The sequence below is a fragment of the Podarcis vaucheri genome, assembly GCF_965113315.1.
Source record: "Podarcis vaucheri genome assembly, chromosome: 13".
Lineage (NCBI taxonomy): Eukaryota > Metazoa > Chordata > Lepidosauria > Squamata > Lacertidae > Podarcis > Podarcis vaucheri.
Window position 1 is genome coordinate 31,721,170 of NC_138751.1, and position 21,819 is coordinate 31,742,988.

General features: G+C 47.8%; 2 protein-coding genes across 2 annotated transcripts in view; one reads left to right on the plus strand and one right to left on the minus strand.

The window, feature by feature from the left end:
- Positions 1–21,819, plus strand: part of FTSJ3 (FtsJ RNA 2'-O-methyltransferase 3) — a 22,502-nt gene continuing 683 nt past the window's right edge. Inside the window, exons 1-20 of the mRNA XM_082197211.1 lie at positions 1–167; positions 2,823–2,928; positions 4,388–4,434; positions 6,078–6,157; positions 6,778–6,877; positions 7,943–8,137; positions 8,696–8,811; positions 10,510–10,614; positions 10,936–11,036; positions 11,973–12,053; positions 12,166–12,327; positions 13,177–13,312; positions 14,287–14,492; positions 15,695–15,806; positions 16,172–16,265; positions 16,970–17,129; positions 18,728–18,816; positions 20,047–20,149; positions 20,731–20,914; positions 21,107–21,201. Of these exons, the coding sequence (XP_082053337.1) occupies positions 101–167; positions 2,823–2,928; positions 4,388–4,434; positions 6,078–6,157; positions 6,778–6,877; positions 7,943–8,137; positions 8,696–8,811; positions 10,510–10,614; positions 10,936–11,036; positions 11,973–12,053; positions 12,166–12,327; positions 13,177–13,312; positions 14,287–14,492; positions 15,695–15,806; positions 16,172–16,265; positions 16,970–17,129; positions 18,728–18,816; positions 20,047–20,149; positions 20,731–20,914; positions 21,107–21,201 (2,339 nt within the window). The 5' untranslated portion in view covers positions 1–100. The remainder of the gene's footprint in view (positions 168–2,822; positions 2,929–4,387; positions 4,435–6,077; positions 6,158–6,777; positions 6,878–7,942; positions 8,138–8,695; positions 8,812–10,509; positions 10,615–10,935; positions 11,037–11,972; positions 12,054–12,165; positions 12,328–13,176; positions 13,313–14,286; positions 14,493–15,694; positions 15,807–16,171; positions 16,266–16,969; positions 17,130–18,727; positions 18,817–20,046; positions 20,150–20,730; positions 20,915–21,106; positions 21,202–21,819) is intronic.
- LOC309517846 (1-acyl-sn-glycerol-3-phosphate acyltransferase alpha-like) overlaps positions 18,823–21,819 on the minus strand; it is a 12,499-nt gene continuing 9,502 nt past the window's right edge. The window contains exon 4 of the mRNA XM_082197435.1: positions 18,823–19,014. Within this exon, the coding sequence (XP_082053561.1) occupies positions 18,979–19,014 (36 nt within the window). The 3' untranslated portion in view covers positions 18,823–18,978. The remainder of the gene's footprint in view (positions 19,015–21,819) is intronic.

The window sequence follows — 21,819 nt, forward strand, 5'->3', positions numbered from 1 at the left end:
AGTGCTACGGGCTGCAGGAAGGATCAGATCAAGTTCTGAGCACGTGTGCGCGTAGTGGCTGCTTGTCTGCGCCGGAGGGGCCGCAGCTGCTGATTCCAAGATGGGCAAGAAGCCCAAAGTGGGGAAGACCCGAAGGGACAAGTTCTATCACTTGGCCAAGGAGACTGGTGAGAAAATTGGGGTGTAGTTCTGATTTATTTGTTTACTTCCTTAAATAATAAACGACCCCAATGTATGTCTTGCCCTCATTCCCAGATACACGGGGATAGTTGCTCGAAAAAGAGGAAAAGTCACTCTGTGTGGGCTCAGAGGCACTCTTTCCCCGCTCTTTGCCCTGTGAGGTAGTTACTATGGCTTAAGTCTTGGGCTGGGTTTGATTTGTGGATTAACGGGGGCCCGGAGGGGTGGTTGAAGTTGAAACTGTTCCACTCCGGGATAGCTGAGTCGATAGAACATGAGACTTATAATAATAATAAATAAATCTCAGGGTCGTGGGTTCAAGCCCCACGTTAGGTGAAAGATTCTCGCACTGCAGGGGGTTGGACTAGATGACCCTCTTGGGCCCTTCCAACTCTGCAATTCTATGATTCCCTGAGGAGGCGGGGAGACCTAGCTGTAAGGTTTCTGCTGAGGCTTGGGTAAACAGTAACCGACTTGTGGGATGTAGAATTAGGTTAAAGTTTATATTGGGCATCATCACCCTTTCCAAAGCCAGGTTCCACTTTGGGGACCCATTTCTTAATATTTTACCATATATTAGCAAGGTGGCAGTGTATCTGTTGCAACACATGTCGGATCAGATTCTGACCCACCTGTTGAAGAACCATTGCTTTACATGACTCTTAAGAGGAACTTAATAATGCTTAGGTATAACTTGCATATGGGGGGTGCAATCTTCTTGCAGGGGCAAAATATTATTATTACTAATAATAATAACAATAATAGCAGCAATAATAGCAGTTGACATTTGATACGTGCTTTCAGGTGTTCAAAGTGTTTTAGTTACCATCTTTACAACAGTCCTGTGAGATAAATAAGTGTTATTCCCCATAATGTAAATGGAAGGGACTAAGAGGTAGTGGCTTACCTAAGGCCACCTTAATGAGTTTATGACAGAGGCAAGATTTGAACTGGGGGCTTCCCGATTCATAGCTTAGTCTCTTTAACCACTACACTATGCTGCTGTTACAATTCAAGATTTGGGTGAGTATCCATTGGGCTTGCTTTAGATACAGCCCTTCTTCAAGGGAAGGACCATAATTCAGTGGCAGAACATAGGCTTTCCATCCAAAAGTCTACACTGACTGACACAAGCACTCCCCAGGGTTCCATCCTTGGCATCTTCAGGGAGGGGTAGGAAAGATGTGAACGATGGGCATGACGGCACTTTTTTCTCTCACGTCGTTGGACCCACTCTCACTTAGAACAACCCTTTACTTGAAGGTTTATTTTCCTTTCCTCTTAAAATTCTAGCCCAGAGTATCCTGCAGGGTACCTTTGTAAGGGGACATTTAGTAATAGGAGTCTCAGACAGGTTTTCTTTAAATAAACAATAAAGATTTATTTAAGGCAAAATAGTATATAACACAAATGGATTAAATTTGGGTTACTTCAGGCGTACAGTACGATTACACTTTAATTCGTCCTCAGTTTTGTGTTATAGGTTTGGTTCTGGTGATACTTTTCTTTCAGTTATCCACCCCCTTTAACAATCCTGCTCCTGAGGTACCTTGAGCAATAGACCCAAGGGCTCTCCGCACCCCCTCCCTTCACTGGGTTTGGGAGTTTCTTCTTTTCCTAAGAAGACTCTCTCCCCTTTGAGTTCCAGGTAGGCTGTTCCTTTCCAGTTCCTACTTCTCCTGGCTCAACCTCTGCCTCCCAGTAAAATTCTGGACTATACAATACACTCAGAGGGGAAGTTGTCTTTTTCCAGAACCAACTCTTTCTCGAATTCACTCTTTCAACCTGTCTCCTGACCTCTTCAACCTCTAATCCAACCCACTCTACCTCCCACTGTCTCTCAAATCCTCTCCTTTTAAAAACTCCTTCCTGGAACCACGGCCAATCAGAGGCTGCCGTTCATTAACCATTTGCTGGCAGGGAAAGAAACAAAACACCCCACTTTCTTTTGTTTTTGTTCCAACCGATCCAGCAAAACCAACTTTTTCGTCACACCCCAGATAGCTGCTTTTTGTCAGTCAGTGTTAATGGAATCAGCCTTTTGAGTCCCAAGACTTTCCTTTTGCACAAACACGCATCTGGGGACCCACTCTTTCAATCTTAACTATTATATTTATACTGTGATAGAGCAGCTGGTGTGGCATACCTTGTTAAGTTACAACCTAGCAGCAGGTCCCAGCCAGCTGATTGAGGTTGGGCTAATGATGTGCGAAGGCCGGTTAAAGCGGCTTCCTATGTTATCTAGGTTGGGTTAGCTAAATGATATCTGGGCCACATTCTTTTCTGGCTTAAAAATTGAGGCACACTTCACTCTTGCACTATAGGGTATGTGTATTGGATTGATAGTGAAATAGATAGATGATAAATTGTTCTTGATCAGCCCCTGGAACAATGAGCAGCCATTCTCCTTGCATCTGTCCATTAAATACTACTTCCTAGTGGCCCACCCTCATCTTGGCCAAATAAGACAGTGCTCAAGAAAAGGACTTTGCCGTACAGGGTTGTTCTGGGGGTTAATTGGGGAGGAGAAGAACCATGTACGCTACCTCGAGTTCCATGGAGGAAAAGGGGGATATAAATGCATTGAATGAATGAATGAGGTCTAACTGGGCATGGCATGGTCTCATGTATCCCTTTTCTAGGATTCCGTTCCCGTTCGTCTTTCAAGCTCATTCAGTTGAACCGCAAATTCCAGTTCCTTCCAAAGTCTCGGGCGCTGCTGGATCTGTGCGCTGCTCCTGGAGGATGGTGAGTGACTGGCAAGCAAGGCAGGGGGCGTGTGGAGGATGTTTTGTTCAGGATTAGAGAAGTCGTGCTACTGACATGTTACTGGTACAGGTCACATATATGAGGCTGTGTGGTTCTGACAGTTTCCGATAAACAACCGTGAAATATGTTCAGTATAGGCCAGTGATAATGTTGAAATCTTCAACAGGCAGTGGAACATTTTGACCAGACAGTGGGAAAATATGTGGAGCCCACTCAGGATTCAAACCAGGAGTGTGTTTTGACAGAACAGGAGGTTGTGGCATTAAATCAGGAGTGTGTTTTGACAGAACAGACCCAACAGGAGTATGATCCTTTGGACTGGACAAATGAATTTGGAAAAAGCCAGATCTGGAAAGGAAAAGCTTGGTGTGGTTGGGAAATGGGGGGGCTGGATTGACCCCCCTATGTTGGGATGTCTGGACTTTTTAAATAGGGTAATGGGCTGTGAAATGTTTGGGACTACGGGGGCTCTCAATTTTGGAGGGCCCTTGAAATATGCTTTTAATTACCACATGAAATGCAGCAATGAATACGGAAAAGGGTCTGATCTGTCGAGAAGGGTTAAAAACATTGTCAAGTTGGAGCTACCAGGAGCAAGAGACATTGTCAAGCTGGAGTTGCCACGAGCAGGAAATAAGGGAAATTACAGCTACAAATATGAAGAAGAGCCGCTGAAGGGCCATGGAAGTGACTTGAGGGCCTCGGACATAAGGTTACCAGGTTAATGGGCTAGCCTGATGGGAATAAGGACTGACAAAACCCGGAACCAGGAGGAAGGGACATTGGGGAAAAAAATGGATTTGTTTGTACTTTTCTTTTTTTTTCTTATTATTAGAATGTTTTATAAAGTTGATGAATGATAAAAAAATGTTGGAAGAAATTACCTGGCTTTAGCAAAGATGCTTAAAGAATTATGAAAGAATATTATGATTAAAAGAAGCTGGTAAGGTTAAGACTTAAGTTTTAAATTTTAAGGTTTATGCCATTATAGAAAGATAAGAGCAAAATAGTCTAGGGTAATGTAATGACAGAATTTTATGAAACATGGAAAGGAAAGGATTTGCTGGGATAATTAATAACTAGGATACAAAGGAAGGGAGGGGGAGGAAGTCTAAGAAAGAAGGCTATGATAGTTAAGGGTCTGAAAACAATGAATTTGTTTTTAAATGTTTTTAAAGGTTAGGGTTTTTTGTATTTTTGTCACTTTTTTGTTTTCTTATTTTGAATTTTTTCCCCCTTCCTTTTTCTTCTTTTTTACATGGTGGGAAGGGGTTTGCTTTTTTCTTTTCTTTTTACTCTGTTAACTATTTTTATTCTTTGTATTCCTTTCTGACTCTACTTTGTTGTTGTTTTTTCTTTTTGTAATATTTTGAAAACTTTAATAAATATCTTATAAAAAACAAAAACAAAGATAGACCTGATTCTGTTCTTCCAACAGGTTGCAGGTGGCTTCAAAGTTTATGCCTGTGTCCAGTCTTATAATTGGTAAGTAGCCTTGATGGGGGAAGAAGAGAGCCCTAATCTAGCCTAGCTTCCCATTTCCCAACCCAGATGTATCTGGGGAGCTCACAAAAAGGGACATGAATCATAGAATTGTAGAGTTGGATGGAACCCCATGGGTCATCTAGTCCAACCCTCTGCAATGCAGGAAACTCAGCTGAAGCATCCATGACACATGGCCATCCAACCTCTCTGCCACTGCTGCTCTCCCAGGTGTTCAGAGACACACTGGCTAGAGCCAAGGTACATAACCCATGAGTCACTCAAAATTAATGGACTACCAGCCAGCGTGACCAATGGTCAGAGATGATGGGAGTTGTAGTTCAGCAGAGCCTGGAGTGCCACAGGTCCCCCACCCCTGCAAGGGAGGATGGATGTGGGGGTGTTGTACACAAAAGGATGGTGGCTTTTCATTTGCATCGTAAAGAGCATTGTGAACTCCCTACATACATTATCTTTTTGCTCATCCTCTTTAAGGTAAGTAATATCCCTGACGAGAGGCTGAGAGCAAGGGGCCTGCCTAAAAGCATCCCCACTAAGATTCCTGCATTGCAGGGGGTTGGACTGGATGACTCTTGGGGTCCCAACTCTGCCGTTCTAGGGTTCTCTGTCCATGGAAGAGAGTGCATTTGAAGCCGGTTCGTTTCCTGGTTCAGAGCCATTGTTTCTTAATTGCCAGGTCATGCCAGCTCTCCTGAGCAGGCAAAGGAAGCAGTGGGAGGGGGCTGGGTGTGCATTGAGCAAGGTGGCCTACAGCAGGGCTGGGGAGCCAGGCTTTGGTGGACTCCAGATCCCATCATCCCCCAGCCGGTGTGGCCAGGGCCAAGGAGAGTTGTTGCCTTCCTGCGACCTGGAGGGTCACAGCTCCTTCATCGCTGCTGCAAAGCGTAGAAGGGGTTTCCTGATGCTTCACACATGAAAGCAAAGCACATTGGTAGAGTACGTGCCTCAGGTCCCAGAGTCAACCCTTGGTTTAGAAGGATTTCTAGCAGAAGGAAAGACCACCTGCGGTAGGGCTTGGGAAGCTGCTGCAAGCCAGAGTGGGCAGCACTGAGCTAGGTGCTGTAGCCGCCTCTGCGGTAGGGCAGAGCAGCCCTCCCAACGCAGGTGCCGCTGCTGCTTCCCTGGATAGGGTGGCAGCAGAACTGGGCGTCTGTCTAGAGCAGTGTTTCCCAAACTTCGGTCTCCAGCTGTTTTGGGACTACAACTCCCATCATCCCTAGCTAGCAAGACCAGTGGTCAGGGATGATGGGAACTGTAGTCCGAAAGCAGCTGGAGACCCAAGTTTGGGAAACACTGATCTAGAGGCACTGATTGTTGTCCACTTAGGCATCTTCACAGGAAGACATGTACACATGTACTTATTGATCTGTGCAGCCCAGCTGCCATGTGCTCAGACTGTGCCCTTGTTGAATGTTGCAGCTCAGTTTAAAGCTCAGCGAGGGGGTACACAGATTGCACACTCTTCGAATGTGACACATTAACATCCTCTGTGTATAAGGCAGTTTTGCCTGTAATGGGCTACTCTGCAGAAGTTGGGCAGTGAGATTCCTGGCACTGTTTTTTCCCTAAAGAAACTTCTTCTCCCATATTTCCCTCCCTGCTTTCTCCCGTGTCTTTGATTTCAGGGGTTGACCTGGTTCCCATAAAGCCCATTCCCAATGTGGTAACGATGCAGGAAGACATCACCACGGAGAAGTGTCGCCAGGTAACTTGCTCTCTTTTCCCGGTACCCACACCCTGATTCCCTGTGCAGCTAATTTTAGTCTTCCGTCTCACCTGCCTTTGCCATCCTCATCTCTCATCTGTTTGTTTGGGGAATTTACACACCGGATTTCATGCTCATTTGTTTTTCAGTGAATAAATCCCAGGGAAGGTAGCATTTAAAAATGGCGATAAAAGCATAAAACATAACAAGGTCTAAAAACACCAGAACAAAATGCCAAGTTAATAAAGCAGATGGAGACTCTTCTGTGTTCTTGTCTGCTCTCTGTACCTCGCTGTTTCTCTCTCATGCACACTAAGAACATAGGCAGAAGAAAAGCCCTGCTTTTTCAGGCCCCTCTAGGCCAGCACCCTGTTCTCACAGTGGCCAACCAGATGCCTGTGGGAACCTGCAAACAGGATCTGGGTACAATAGCCCTCTTCCCACCTTCCCCCTCTTCCCTTCCCTGTGGGTAGCAGCCCTCCTTTCCCAATGACATCCTGCCCTCTGCAATGAGGCAGAGATGTTTTGTCCTTGGTGAATTCTGTCACGTACTTCTCTGTGTTATACTCAGCTAGGTATTGCCCTGAATTCAGTCTCTCTTTCTCTCTCCCCACCCCCAGGCCCTACGCAAGGAGCTGAAGACATGGAAAGTGGATGTTGTGCTGAACGATGGGGCTCCCAACATGGGAGCCAGCTGGGTGCATGATGCGTTTTCCCAAGGTGTGGGGCTTCTCTTCCAGGGGTGCTGGGAGGGAGCAGGCGGTCTTCTCGCCAGCAGCACATGCGGGCTCTGTCTCCTGAAGGAGAAGCAGGCGGCTGAGCTGCATATCCAGAGCTGTGTGCCTAGAGCGCCCGGCCTGTCAATCACTGTGGGGTTTAGGAGCAGCAATGATTCTCGTACGCACAGGACAGGCCGTGCGAGTCCCAATGCGCATGTAGTGTCTATTTTGCAAGAACCCCCTTGGCCACATCGTCCATCTGCTGCAAATAAAGTGATATACACATGAAGCCATCAAATCATATAATACATGGTGGAGTTGTGTCCCTGCATTTGACACCAGTGAGAGCTCAGCCTCAGATGGGACTATAAAGTCACATTCTTGTGCTGCCCTTCCTTCCCCTAATCTTGGCCATTGAGAAAGAGAGGCCTGCATCTGAGCATAAGGAGTGTGCCAGAGCATGGGCCTTTTAATCTTGCAGTAGTTTTAAACCCATGCTCTGGCTGCTTCCAGGTTAGACTACTGCAGTTTTGGAACTCCCCCCGCTACACTGGTTGCCCCCTCCCTGTCAGCACTGTCCTTTTTTGGGGGCTGCTGTCTAAAGGGGCATTTGTCTACTCAGTCATTTGGAAGTGAGGTTATGGGACTCTGTAGAAAACCGGAGACTGTGTACGACTTTATTCATCGCTGTGTGCTGGTCATTGGATAAAGGGTGGCTCAGTCGGTAGAGCACGAGACTCTTAATCCATGAAGTTTAGAAAGCAAGTTAATAATGATAATATTTGGGGCTGCTTTTAAAGATTTATTATTGGCCGGCTGAATGCTAGGCACGCGCATGGCGCTTTCAAAGGGTGCTTAAAATAAATTTCTCTTGCAATCCGTACAACAACCCTATAAGGTACATAAGTATTGTTATCCATATGTTGCAAATGATTGCGGGGGGTGGGGCTGAGTGTTTTTGTGCGTAAACATGCTGGTGGATTGGGCTAAACACCAAGTCGGTAGCCCTTGCCATCCATTTCCCTGGCACCGTCTCATTCCCTTTCCCCCTCTGCTCTCCCTTTAGCGAACCTCACGCTGTCAGCGCTGAAACTGGCCTGTGACTTCTTATCCAAGGGCGGCTGGTTCATCAGCAAAGTCTTCCGTTCCCGGGACTACCAGCCCCTCCTGTGGATCTTCCAGCAGCTGTTCCGCAAAGTCCAGGCCACCAAGCCCCAGGCCTCACGTAATGAGTCTGCCGAGATCTTTGTGGTCTGCCAGGGTGAGTCCACAGAGAGGGGGAAGTGGGTACAAGTCGAACACAGAACAAGATGAGCAGCAGGAGGTTTGGTAGCATCATGGCTTTAGCTCCGCAAACTGCATTGATTGATTGATCATTTCATTTCTGTATTGCTTAATATGTTAAAAACATCTAAGCGGTGTATACAGAAAACCGAAGCGACAACAAATATACTGCAAAACAAATACTGCAAAAATACGCAGTTGCATATAATCATATTAGGTTAATACAAAGTTACTAATACCTAGAAATCAATATGTAGTGGTACCCCGGAAGTCAAACGGAATCTGTTCCGGAAGTCTGTTCAACTTCCAAAACGTTCGGAAACCAAGGCACGGCTTCCGATTGGCTGCAGGAAGCTCCTGCAGCCAATTGGAAGCCGCGTCAGACATTTGGCTTCCAAAGAACATTCGCAAACTGGAACACTCACTTCAGGGTTTGCAGCATTTGGGAGTCAAAATGGATGAGTACCAAGGCGTTCAACAACCAAGGTATGACTGTAAATTCATTTTCTCTTCTGCTACCACTTCCCCCCTCCAGGCTATTTGGCCCCAGATAAAATCGACACCAAGTTCTTCGACCCCAAGTTCGCCTTCAAGGAAGTGGAGGTACAGGCCAAATCCGTCACTGAGCTGGTATCCCAGAAGAAGCCCAAGGTTAGTGGACAAGCAAAGCTTAAGGAGATCAGTTTATTTTTGTTTTGAAATAGCTAACTGGCCAAAACACTGCCTCCAAAGGACCTTTCTCCACCACCTTGCCTTCTCTGATTTTGCTCCAGAATTGCCCTTCTCTGATCTTGAAATAAGGAGCTGCAAAGGAAGTGGAATAAGGCTGGGCGATATCTGGTTTGCAGCATCGCAGTATATTGATATATTGCAACGTCTGAAATTAGGATGGAGCCATGGAGAAGCACTGGCTGGCTTCGTGGTTTTTCCTGCATGGTAAATTTTGCTGGAGCCCACTCTTGTGATTTGCTGCCCCCCCACAGGAGATGGGGGAGAGCTGGGCCAGCAGTTAACAGGGGACGCAGGAATCGCGAGAAGTATTGGCTAGCCTCACGGTTTTTCCCACATTGCGATTTTTGCACAGCACAGCACGTACGCACACACCGTGATTTGATATATATTGCCAGGTCAAAATTTATAAAACTAGTATCACAATATGGACTTCAAACTGGTTTGGGATGATATATCACCCAGCCCTAGCGTGGATTGCTTACAAAGTCCATCCGTCTTGCTTTAGATTTCTACATTGGATACTGACTGCAAATTTCCATGCTTTTGCTTGGGCACAGTGCTAACCTGTGGCTTTGAGGCGTCAGTGGGAACAAAAAAAATCCATAGTTAAACTATGGAAATTACTCCCACAAGAGGCAGTGATGGCCAGCAGCTTGGCTGGGTTTAAAAGAGGATTGGACATATTCATGGAGGATATGGGGTTATGCTCTACTGCCAAAGTCAAGAGGCAGTTATGCCTCTGAATTCCATTTTCTGGAAACAGTAGGAGGGGATGGTGCTGTTGTGGTCAGTTCCCGATTGTATGTTTCCCACAGGCATACAATTGGATGCTGAGAACAGGTTGGTAGACTAGATGGCTCAGTGGCCTCATCCAGCAAGGTTCTGTTAAAATCCTTGGCACCTGTGGTGGACCTTAAAGGGTAAAAGAGTATTGAGAAATAATCCAGAATGAATTGGAAAAAATGTTCAAAAATACTTTCCCCCCAAAAAAACAGAGTCCTTTTTGTTGGGGATAATTCAGATGGAAATTCCCAGGTGCCAAAAAAGGTTATTTATGTATGCCACTACTGCGGCCCGTGTTTTGTTAGCCCCCAAATGGAAAATGAGCAAGGTCCCAACCAAAGAAGAATTGCAACTCAAGTTGACAGAATATGCTCAGCTTGCAGACTTAACATATAGAATAATAGAACAACAAGAACATACATTTAGAGAAGATTGGGAAATGTTTATTGAATATATAGGGGGGGAATTGTGTACACCTGAAAAGGTTGGCAGAATTAAGATAAATTCAACAGTGTTAATAAGTTTTGATGGATGTAATAATGGAATACTGAATGGTTTAGTTTGTGTAAAATATGCAGGCATTTTTTGATATGAAAAATGATCCATGGAAAGAGAAGAAGGGAAGTCATTGATATTTTATGTTTAAAGTATTCTAAATTGTAAAACAAAATGTAATAAAAATTATATATAAAAGATAAATAAAATCCTTGGCACAAGGAAAGTCAAGAGAAAAAAGATCTTGAGGTTCAGGTGAGTGGCATGGAGGCGCACGACTAGCCCAAGTCTCTGCTCCATAGTCTGATGGGTTTTCTCCTCATTTTTATCTCCAACTAGGCAGAGGGGTACGAAGATGGCACCACAATTCTTTATAACCGCTGCACACTGACGGACTTCCTGAAGGCCCCCAACCCTGTGGACTTCCTGGCAAAGGCCAGTGAGGTGAGCACCCAGGTGGCTGGGACTGGAAAGTTGCACAGTGTGGGGTAAGGAGGGTTGAATGTTGGCGGCAGCGGCTGGCGCATCAGGAGGGTGGTAGCAGCATTAGACACCAGAGAACCTGGAGGTTTTGAGTTGGAGGGGTTACTAGCTGAAAGAACCTGAAAGGTGCTCCAATCCTGCCGTTGCTTTTGATATCTTGGTATGGCTCCAGTTTGGTTTTCCTGTGTAGGGTAAGCTCCTGAGGAGGCTCATTAACATAGGGCAAAGCCCCTTGGACGGATAATGCGATTGGTGCCTCTCTCATCCCCTTGCCTTTCCTAGATTGTCTTCGACAGCGAAGAGCTGGAATGCCACAGCGCTACCACCGAGGAAGTGCGTCACTGTTGCCGGGACATCCGTGTTCTGGGCCGTAAGGAGCTCCGGTATGTTCCTCCTTTAAGGGTAGGACTTGGGGTGTAAGGAATGGAGGAACAAAGCCCACCTTTTGTTGGAGAGAGAGGTTTTGAAGAGATTCCTAGTCTCCAGCAGAGGAGTTAAACACAATGGCAGTTGCTCCAAAGCACATTAAATCACGGTTAGATTTGCATCTGCCTTCATCCACCTTTAAGCAAATGTTCCTCATGAGAAAACTTAGGCTAGAATAAATAACAGGCACTTGACTTTGCAAATAAGTGAATGTTTTACTCACAATAGTTTCTCCGCATTATTTGTCTCCGTCCACTGGCAGTGCAATGAAGATGAAAAAGGGTTCCAAACCATCTTTGAGTTAGCAAAGATGCAGACTTTAAAATCTCATTTCAGAGAAATTCAGTTCACTTGTAGAGAGCCATGGCTTCTTGCTTGTTCCAGTAAGCTGGGGGGCGGGGCGGGCGGCAGAACCAGCTGAGAGCCTGCTAAGCCACACCCACTTGCAACTTGAACAGGTTCACCCTTTCAGGCGTGCAAGTGTGAGTCAGTAACTATATATTTTGGCACTTTTCACGTCCCAGTCACAGAAGCAGCCTCACTCAGGCCCCTAGCTATGCTAGATCACCATCCATCTAGTTTGCCAGGCATTGCCACATACTTCCCGTTCACAATCATAAAAGCTAGAAACTGTTTTGAAAAATCTAAATTGAACGATGCACCCAGTATCCCATTATGCACTGCTTCTGCACTCCAGCTGAATCGTGGCACAAACGCACACCCAGCCCTAGAAACTGGGACAAAAGTAAACAGAGGGGACTTTCTAAATCTCTCACTGAAAAGTCCCAGCTTCATAGTAGCTACTGGTCAAAGCCCTGCGATCACCATCGACTGTGCCAGAAAACAGGTGGGCAGGCATAGTGTCTGACTGTCGTCTTCTTTGCGTTGCTCAGGGGCCTGCTGAACTGGAGGACAAGGCTGAGGCGCTTTCTTGTCAAGAAGCTGAAAGAGCAAGCCAAGGAAATAGATATCAAGTAAGAGGGACGGGGAGGGGGCTGGCGACGTTCTGCTTACAGGGCAGCCAGCTATATAGGCTGGGGGAAGAAAGTGGGCTGGATTTGCAAAGCCTCTTTTCCCTGTTTTCAGCTTGAGCTCTGGCGAGGAGGGCGAAGGGGAGGACGAACCACAGACTGAGCGGGCAAGTCCAGAGACCCCGAGCAGAGAGGAGCCAGATGAGAAAGAGGAGGAGGAGGAGCTGGAGCTCAAACTGGCAGAACTCAAGGCCCAAGAGATGGCCGAACTGAAGAGGTGGGTGGTTTTTGCAGCTCCATTTGTGCCTGATGACAAAGGGCTGCAAGGAGGGACCGCGTGGCGTTCCAGAACTTCAAGGGGAAGCTGGTTGACAGGTGGGCGGGGGCTGTGGGAAGCCTGGAACGGAAGAGATGCCACTCATGCACAGGCCACCGGAGAGCAGTGTTAGAAACTCGGGTATATAAGCTGGGCACCCTTATGGCTTCTTAAACCAGGGTTACGGTCGCCAAAACGGAATGCCTAGTTGACAGCTCGAAAGTACTGTTTTTCAATATGATTTTTTGGAGCCTGAAATTCATTCTGGTTGTGCAGATAAAATATCACAGGATGTGTTGCTACTGTGTGAAAACAGTCAAGATCCAAGGGTCCCCAGGCATACACCTCCAAATGGTGGAGACATCAGGTGCCATCATGGTGCCCAGGCATCTTCACTTATTCACAAGTGACCGATTGCCAAGTGCACCCGGGGAATTTCGAACGCTGGCCCAGGGGGTGGGCCATCTTCCTCTTTCTCACTGTTGCCCTTGTAGAACTCCTTGTCAGCCTGGATAGCTCACTTGGTTAGAGCGTGGTGCTGATAACACCAAGGTTACAGGTTTGATCCCCGTAGGGGACAGCTGCAAATTCCTGCATTGCAGGGGGGTGGGACTAGATGATCTTGGAAGTCCCATCCAACTCTACATTTCTATGATTCTATGAACTCATCAGGGGAGGAAAGTAGGGTTAGTTGGCTCTGCCTGCCATTTGCTCCTGCTCCAACTATTACTTGGGCTCTCTGCCTTCCGTCCCAGCCATTCCAACGTTCTCCATCCACCATGTCACCATCTTTTTCTTTGCCAACATCAGGAAGAAACGCAAGATCCTGCGTGAGCGACGGCGGCAGCGAGAGCGCGTTGAGCTCAAGATGGATCTTCCCGGCGTTTCTGTCGCTGATGATGGTGACACCGGCATGTTCTCCCTGCGGGCCATCAGCAAAAGTCAGGTAAGCAGGAAGCGTTGCAAACATGCATTCAAAGTGAGGGCCCTGGAGGATTCGTCTTAGTCCATCTTTCCAACACCTGATGCCCTCCAGATATTGTTTGCCTGCCATTGCCCCCCAGCCAGAATGAGTGATTGCCTGTTCATTGTTACTGGTAGGTGAGGCCCACTCGGTGGCTCCTGCTCTGAAGGTGGGCAGCGCCGGGGCCTGTGGAAGAGCCTTTTTGGTGGTGGCTCCACAGCTGTCATGTGCCTTTACAGTGTCTTTGTTTTGGCAGCGGGTGGAGACACACCTCTTTCATCAAGCTTCTAGAGGTGTGATGAGTAAAGCCAGTTCTAAGTATGATACAAGTTCCTCCTAATTCACATATCCTGTTGAACTCATATGATGCTTGAGCCACTCATGTGCTTGGAGGGAAGTCCATAATTTAGGAGCTGCCATGGAGAATGCCCACTTCTGAGGGCGGTGGGACTACCAAGGGTCCCTCACCCACATTTATAACATCCAAAAGGGTCTGTAAGGATGGATCCTTCAGATATTTGGGTCTTAAGTTTTAATAATTTTGCTATGCTAATGATTCTGTTTTGTAGCGTCTTGCCCTGTGCCTGTTGCAATGAAGGGCATTATAAAAACGCCTTAATAAACAAGGAGAACTTCTATCGTTCATATTTGTCTATTTAGTACATTTATATGCTACCAAGGAGCTCCAAGTTGTACGCATGGTTCTTTCTCACCCAACCAAAAAATATATATATACTGTCTCAACAGCCCTGGCGCCCAAGGTAACCTGAGTGGGGGTTCGAAGCCTCGTATCCCTTGTCTTAGTCTGACACTCTAACCATTGCACTACACTGCGTAGAGTGAGCAACTTGGAAGAGTGGTAGCAGCTCCCAGCGGTAAGGAGAGCTGCCCTCTAAGACGGTCCCGCCTTCCTTTGACACATCCCATACACACACCTGTGCCTTTTCCACTTCTAGTTGCTGAATGAGGTTTTCAAGGGAGACATGGCGGCAGCAGATACCTTCGTGGCGACAGCAGCAGGTGCAGACGACGACCTCTCGCTTTCGGAAGGGGGAGACTCCGACGACGACATGTCTCTGGCCAGCGAGCTGGACGAGGAGGAGATGGCGGAGGTTGAGGAGCGGTCAAGGCAGATGAAGCGGGCCCAGGCCCCACAGCTGAGGTACCCAAGGGGGTGGGAAGATGCAAGGCAGGTTGGCTGCAGTAATGAGGTTGGCTTGACGTTCTGGAGGGAGGCGGAGAGAGACACCGCAGGTGGTCTCCTCACCTGAGCAGCACTAAGCCTGGGGGTGAAAATTACTGCAAGGTCATGGCTCCCCCTTCTGTGGAAAAGAAGGATCCGAATGGAGAGAGAGAGCGCAGGAACCTGGGGGGCTGGAAAATCAGGTGGAATTATTACCTTGCTGACCTCGAAAGCCAAACTGTTATCTATTTGTGATTATTATTTTTTTAATGCCTCACACAAATAGTTGAAGATAAAATTCTGCTTGTCAGGTTGGCAACATTTGAACAGTAAGTGTTGTTTGCAAGCTCCTCCAAGCAGCATCTGTATGAAGTCCTCTCGCCTTCTCAGTCAAGGTTGAATTATTTGAAATAACCAAGTAACTGCCAACTGCCAACTGCCACCTACTTTCCGCAACATCATTTATTGAATGTGAATGCAATGTACTGGAAGATCATGTATCCCTCTTCTGTGGAAAAGAAGGACCTGAACTTGGAGAGGGAGAAAGAGAAAGAGAAAGAGAAAGGGGGGAGGAGCAGGACAGGAGCTGGGGGGCTGGACAGTCAGGTGAAGTTACTACCTTGAGGGTCTGCTTTCTAGAACAATCGCTAGAAACGGGGGGGAAAGACACCATAAAAACACTGACGTAGAAAGCCCAGCTTGCCTTTATTCTGCTCCCATCCCTGGAGATAAAGGAATTGTTTAGGTTTTGGTTTTGTTTTATAAGCTGCTTTAAACAGTGTCAGACCATTGCTCCATCTAGCTCAGTATTGTCTACACTGACTGGCAGCAGCTCTGTAGGATTTCAAGCAGGGGACATCCCATCCCCACCTGCCAATGCCGGGGACTGAACCTGCAAATTAAAAGCTCTTGTCAACGAACTACACCCCTTTCCCCCCAAATGCTCAAGGCAATAGGGTGTGGACAGATATTATTCAGTCGCCCGTTAACCCTCAATATGCCTCTTAGGTGGGATTTCATTATTCCTCCCAAGTGGGAGTTCATAGTCCTCCAACAGCAGTAGGGATACACCTGTGAGTCCAACCAATCTCCCTCCCACCCATCTCCGGTGGGCTACAGGTGGGTCTCGTGTGTTTCCAGTGCTTCGAGCTCTGCTGGAGTTCTGGCCAATGTGTTCACAGGGTTGCCAAGGAAGAGGAAGAGGAGAGCGCCGAGGCAGAGAACCCACTTTTGGTGGCGCTAGAGAGCAAGGAGGAGCGGCAGGAACATCAAGCGAGTCTGTGGTTTGGCAAGGTGAGCATCTCCTGATAAGGTTCTTTGGCCTCCTCCATGACCAATGACGGCATAACTCAGGACTGGGTGACCAGTGTTGCTGAACTGCAGCTCCCATAGATCCCTGACAACTGGCCGGGCTTGCTGGGGCTGATGGGAGTTGGGAGTTCAACAACAACATCTGGAGGGTGGCAGCTTCCCCACCCCTTGGTCTAGTGGGAACGCTAAGAGCATCATTGTTGGAGTGTCATGTTAGATTGGCTCAGCTTTCCAGATGGGTGCCCTGCAGCTAGAGTAGGTAGCTAGCTATTCTAGGAAGCAGCACCTTGTTTGGGCAAGGGATGCTTCCAGCTGTGCCCTTCACGTTTCTGTTCTCTGCTGTCCAGGAAGCTTTTGCTGGGATTGACGACGATGCTGACGAGGCACTAGAGATTGGGCAGGCGCAAGTTCTGTCCCAGAACCAGGCAGAACCTCCCCCAGGTAAGTCACATATTTGAGCCTGAAGGATGACAAAAATCTATCCGTTCCTTCAGCGACTAAATGCAGACTTCCAGTGCCTGCCGATTTCAGGGGTGACAGCAGAGCTAGCAACTTCTTGAACAGTGGTAGGATTTACATCGCCTTCAGTAACCAGAAGAGCTAATATTGAATCCAGGATTGAAGAAAAGCCTGTGAATATAGGACTGCCGATAAGCTGTTGGTTTTTCACACTCTCACCATATATGAAGGGATTTCATATGCCAAGCTTGGCATCCATGTACACTGGTGGAGGAAAAGGAGTGTGGGGGGAGCGCACCACAATGCTGGCAAGGTGCCATCGCGGCTGCCCCCTTGTGCACTGCGTGCCCAACTCCCGCTGGCAGCTGCCCCGTGCGCCCGCCCCGCCCCCTCAGGCGGCGGGCCATGTCCCCAGGATGCGCGCCATGCCCCTGTGGGCAGTACACCCCGCCCCCACGACGCACGCCAGCCCTGCCCCCACCTGCTCTCCACAACCCCCCCCCCCCCGGTGCCGGAGCATGAAACTCTGCCACTGTCCGTGTATGTGAATCTTGACTCTCGGGGCTGAGCCTCCTTCTTCGTTCCCTCCCCCCACTCACGTTTGCCCCAGGCCAGTTAGTTCAGGATGACTGATGGAAGGCGAGGGAGAGATTTACTCACCCTGTCTGTGGTTTTCTCTTACACAGCCTCCAAAAATACAAAGAGGAAAAAGACGCAGCCCCGGTCTGGTGCTGCGCTCGAGACGACACTCGAGGTAGGCCCAAAGCCTGAAGGCCCTACAGGTGCAGCTGAGGGGAAGGGTTCTGACACGGGGGAGAGTGACAGCAGCGACAGTGATGACGAAAGGTGAAGTCCTTTTAAAATAAATGCATTTTTTAAAATTAATTTTTAAATTTCACATCCCACGTGAACATCTTTCAACATACCAACCACACTGCTCTAGAAGATGAAGTCACATTCCTGTGTTTTAGCCCAAAAAGTCCTTCCGCATATTGTCATGAGATTTTGGTGGACTGCACATACTGTCCTCTATTTCTCTTGTGCTGCTGCTCTAGGTTTCTTTAAAAAAATCACTTTTTTTAAGCGCTCTCTTTCCATTGCACTCTCTTGTTTAATCCCTGCTGCCTCACTTACGCAAGTCTTTCTTAGAATCACCTTCATTGCCTCCCATGATGTTGCAGCTGAGATCAAAGTAGGATTTTAGTTCTGATGAAATGCATCCAGCTATTAAATCATGTTGGTCAAGGATCAGTGGGATTGCTGCTGTTCCCAACTGTCTTCATCTGCTGCTATCTTGTTATGTTTGGTTTTGGTATTATTGTGTATTGTGTTTTGAGCTGCCTCTGGGGTTTGTTTGTTTTTTACAAGTAAAGGTGAGGTATAAATATTTTCAGTTAAATTGAAAATATAGCAGGGGAGTGCTGTATGTTTAGAGACCTCTCCTTATTTTGGTCAGTGCAACTTAGCCGCTCTATGCATTATTCCATTATTCCATTTTTAAGGCTGCCTTACCTCTGAAGAGAATTAAACATTGTGAAATGGCACAGCTGCTAAACATTTGGTTCTCTCAGGTTTGGCAATCATCATATGCATCGTGTAATGAGATCAGTTACAAAACAGCACAACAGACAGCAGAAGATGAGTTTTAAAACAATACAAAAAGGGGGACCCCTACTTCAGAGACCTACTCCTCCGGCCTGGACAGCTATTTGGAACGAAATGGCCTTCAGTTATTTCTGGAAAGTGCTGACCGTGGGGACCTGTCATATCTCAGCAGTGATGCTGCTCCACAGAACAGCCACACTGAAAGTTACTGTGGAGCAGGCTTCTGATAACCTTGGAGCTGGAAGGAGAAGCTCTCTGGCAGAACACAGTGGCCCATTGGGTAAACAAGGGATGCAGTATTCTCTCAAGGTCCCTCTTCCTAAGATGTACAGGGCTTTACGTGTTCGTACCAAAACCATCTTGACCCAGTGGAGGATTGGCAGCCAGTGCAAATCACACAAGCGAGGTGTATTATGTGTTGGCAGTAGTTTTTCCCCACAAGCAACCTAGCCACCATATTCTTCATCAGCTGCAGCCTCCGGACCTCAAGGGCAGCCCCACACAGAGTTCATTGCAGTAATCCAGCCTTGAGATTAGCAATGCATTCGCAGCTATGTTCAAAGGATTTCAATCCTGCAACAGTAACAGGTCATTAAAAAACACTCCTAGCCTCCAAGGACACTTTAGCCTCCACCTAACAGTGCTGGATTCAGGCGTTGGTGGAGATCCCAGAAAAGTAAATCCCAGAGTTCCTGGGAGTTCCTTTCCAGCTGCCCGTGTTGTTTAGATTTTGGTGAGCAGTATGCCTAATGTGACATTTCTAAGGTTTATTTTGGAAGACTTGGATGGGACGTAGGAGCGAAGGCGTCTCATGACTCCCTACTCTTTCTATGTTTCAGGGAGCAGCCAGCCTCACGCAAGGGAACAAAACGGCTCCGGTCAGAGGAAGAGCCAAGAGGCATTGAGGTGGTCCCCATTGATGATCCAGGTGAGGATGAGCCAAGAATGGGGGCTTTTGTATCCTGGTTGCTTCCGCTTCCTCTCTGAACCTCGGAGCTGGAGAAGCCGCCTGGAAGACAGTGTGAAATGTTGTTGTTGCAGCTGCACTCACCCGGCAGTTCGTTTTCTTTCCCCAACAGTTCCCCAAGTGTTAATTTTTGCAGTATACTTGAGCTTCACACAACGTCTGTAAAAAAATGAAGAGATTTAGAGCAGTATACAGCGGTTCTTTCCTGCTGTTTTCATGTGGGACTCATAGAGGAACAGAAGCCCACATATGCAGAAAGTGAGTAGTGACAGTGTCCAGTGATCTGAATGAATCATAGAATCATAGAGTTGGAAGAGACCACAAGGGCCATCGAGTCCAACCCCCTGCCAAGCAGGAAACACCATCAGAGCACTCCTGACATATGATTGTCAAGCCTCTGCTTAAAGACCTGCAAAGGAGACTCCACCACACTCCTTGGCAGCAAATTCCACTGTCGAACAGCTCTTACTGTCAGGAAGTTCTTCCTAATGTTTAGGTGGAATCTTCTTGTAGTTTGGATCCATTGCTCTGTGTCCGCTTCTCTGGAGCAGCAGAAAACAACCTTTCTCCCTCCTCTATGTGACATCCTTTTATATATTTGAACATGGCCATCATATCACCCCTTAACCTCCTCTTCTCCAGGCTAAACATGCCCAGCTCCCTTAGCCGTTCCTCATAAGGCATCGTTTCCAGGCCTTTGACCATTTTGGTTGCCCTCCTCTGGACACGAAATTTAGGTATGTTTAGCCTGTAGAAAAGGAAGTTTGAGAAGGTGATATCACAGCCATCTTCAAATATGTGAAGATGGACCCTGCTTGTTTTCTGCTGCTCCAGAGGGTAGGACCCAGACCAGTGGATTCAAATTGCAGGAAAGGAAACTCCCGTTAAGCATTAGGAAGAACTTCTGTGGCAATAATTCAACAGTAGAACAGACTGTTTCAGAATGTGATAAACTTTCCTTCACTGGAAGTTTTTAAACAGAGGTTGTGTGACCATCTGTTAGTTGTGTGACCATTCTTTAGTTGCGATTTTTGTATTGCGCGGGGTTGGACTAGATGAGTATCGGGGGTCCCTTCCAGCTCTAGAGTTCTCTGATTCTAGTGCTGCAGGGTGGTTTATCAGTCCCAAAGCCACATGGAAGACTTAACACAATATTCCCCACATCTGAATGCAGCCTTTGTCTCTCTGCAGTGAAGCGAGCTCGGATTCTGGACCCTGAGGGCCTGGCACTGGGCTCCGTCATTGCCGCCTCCAAAAAGGCCAAGAGGGATTTGATTGATGACTCTTTCAACAGGTAATGGAGGGTAGGGAGGTGTTGGCAAGCTTCTACGTGTCCCTCATCACCTTTTAACACAGAGATTTGCATGTGAGCATCACCGCAGAAGTGTGATGCTTCAGGACCTTGCACCTAGAGCTGCAGCCTGACGCACAGATGCTCTGTTACACTTTAATTACCAAGAGAGATCACCAGTACACCAGAGCCCCAACTGGAGTGAAAAAGCAGATAGTTTATTGTTACTAAATGCGAAGTAGAAGGTGAACAGTAAAGCCTGCTATTTGTGGGGGTAGGGGGGCTCCAACTGCAGCTTTAACTGGAGCCGGCTGATTTGAACTTGACTTATTTTGGCTACTTTCACCTGTGAGCAGGTAATCCTGCTACAATTGGATCCTCCAGTCATCCCTGATGAGGCAAAGCTGCGAAGAGTCTCTGTAAGAGTGCTTGTTCTGAGAGCTTGCCTCCTTCGAGCTAAGAAGCATGCTTGAAATGTTTCCCCATCCTAAAGAGTGAACTGTGCCTCCAGTTTTAATTTTAGGGAGGGGAGGGAAGCAGGCGCTTGTTTTGATCTGCCTGCTTACTGCTCTTCCTGCCCCCAGATACACCTTCAACGAGGAAGAAGACGAGCTCCCTGAGTGGTTTGTACAGGAAGAGCACCAGCACCGGCGCAAACCGCTGCCCCTGGATCGGCAGACGGTGGAGGAGTACCGCCAGCGCTGGCGCGAGATCAATGCCCGGCCCATCAAGAAAGTGGCGGAGGCCAAGGCCCGCAAGAAGCGGCGGGTAAGCAAGAGAGCAGGCTGCCCATTCACGCACACAGAGTGGGAAACTGCCCTTTACCAGATCAGAAGATCTGTCCATCCTTATTGCCTTCTCTGACTGGCAGCAGCTCTCCAGGTTTATTCCAAACCCCACAGGAACCCTGCTTGCCTGCCCTCTCCCTCAGTGCCCTGACTGCTCTGTCCCTCTCCGCAGATGCTGAAGAAACTGGAGCAGATGAAGAAGAAAGCAGAGTCGGTGGTGAACACCGTGGACATCTCTGAGCGCGAGAAAGCTGCTCAGCTGCGCAGGTAGGTCTTCAGCTTGGGGGGGGGGTGCTTCCTGTGGAGAACAGCAGGGTTGCTACATGAATCCCACAGGGCTCACAAAGGGAGATTCTGTTTCCTCTTGAGGTCTGCAGTGTGTAGATATCACAATATTCTTCCAGCTGCAGGGAGGGGTGGGGAACCTGAGGCATTTCTAGAGGTTGCTAGGTTACAACTCCCATCGGGCCATGCTGGCAGGGCCTGATGGGAGTTGCAGTCCCACAGCAGGGCCGCTAGAGCCACCGTTCCTAACCAATCACAGAGCGGCTTCCGTAGCGTTCCCAAACGAATGAACCACCCAGGCTCTGGGGAAAGCCAGGCATGCTGTGCTTCAGATGTAGCTAAATCAGTCCCCTTGGAACCTGATAAACTGGTTAGCTTTGTTGGGGACAGGCTTCTAGGGTCAGATTTCCAGAGAGAGACTGGAGAGCTAGCATGGTGCAATGTTAGCAGTCTGGGAACTCAGGAGACCATGGTATGAATCTCTACTCTGCCATGAAGCCTGCTGGGTGAGCCTGGGACACTCACTGTTTCGCAGCCCAAACTTACCTCACAGGATTGTTGTGAGAAGAAGAAAGGGAGGCGTGGCAACCTCCCTGTTTC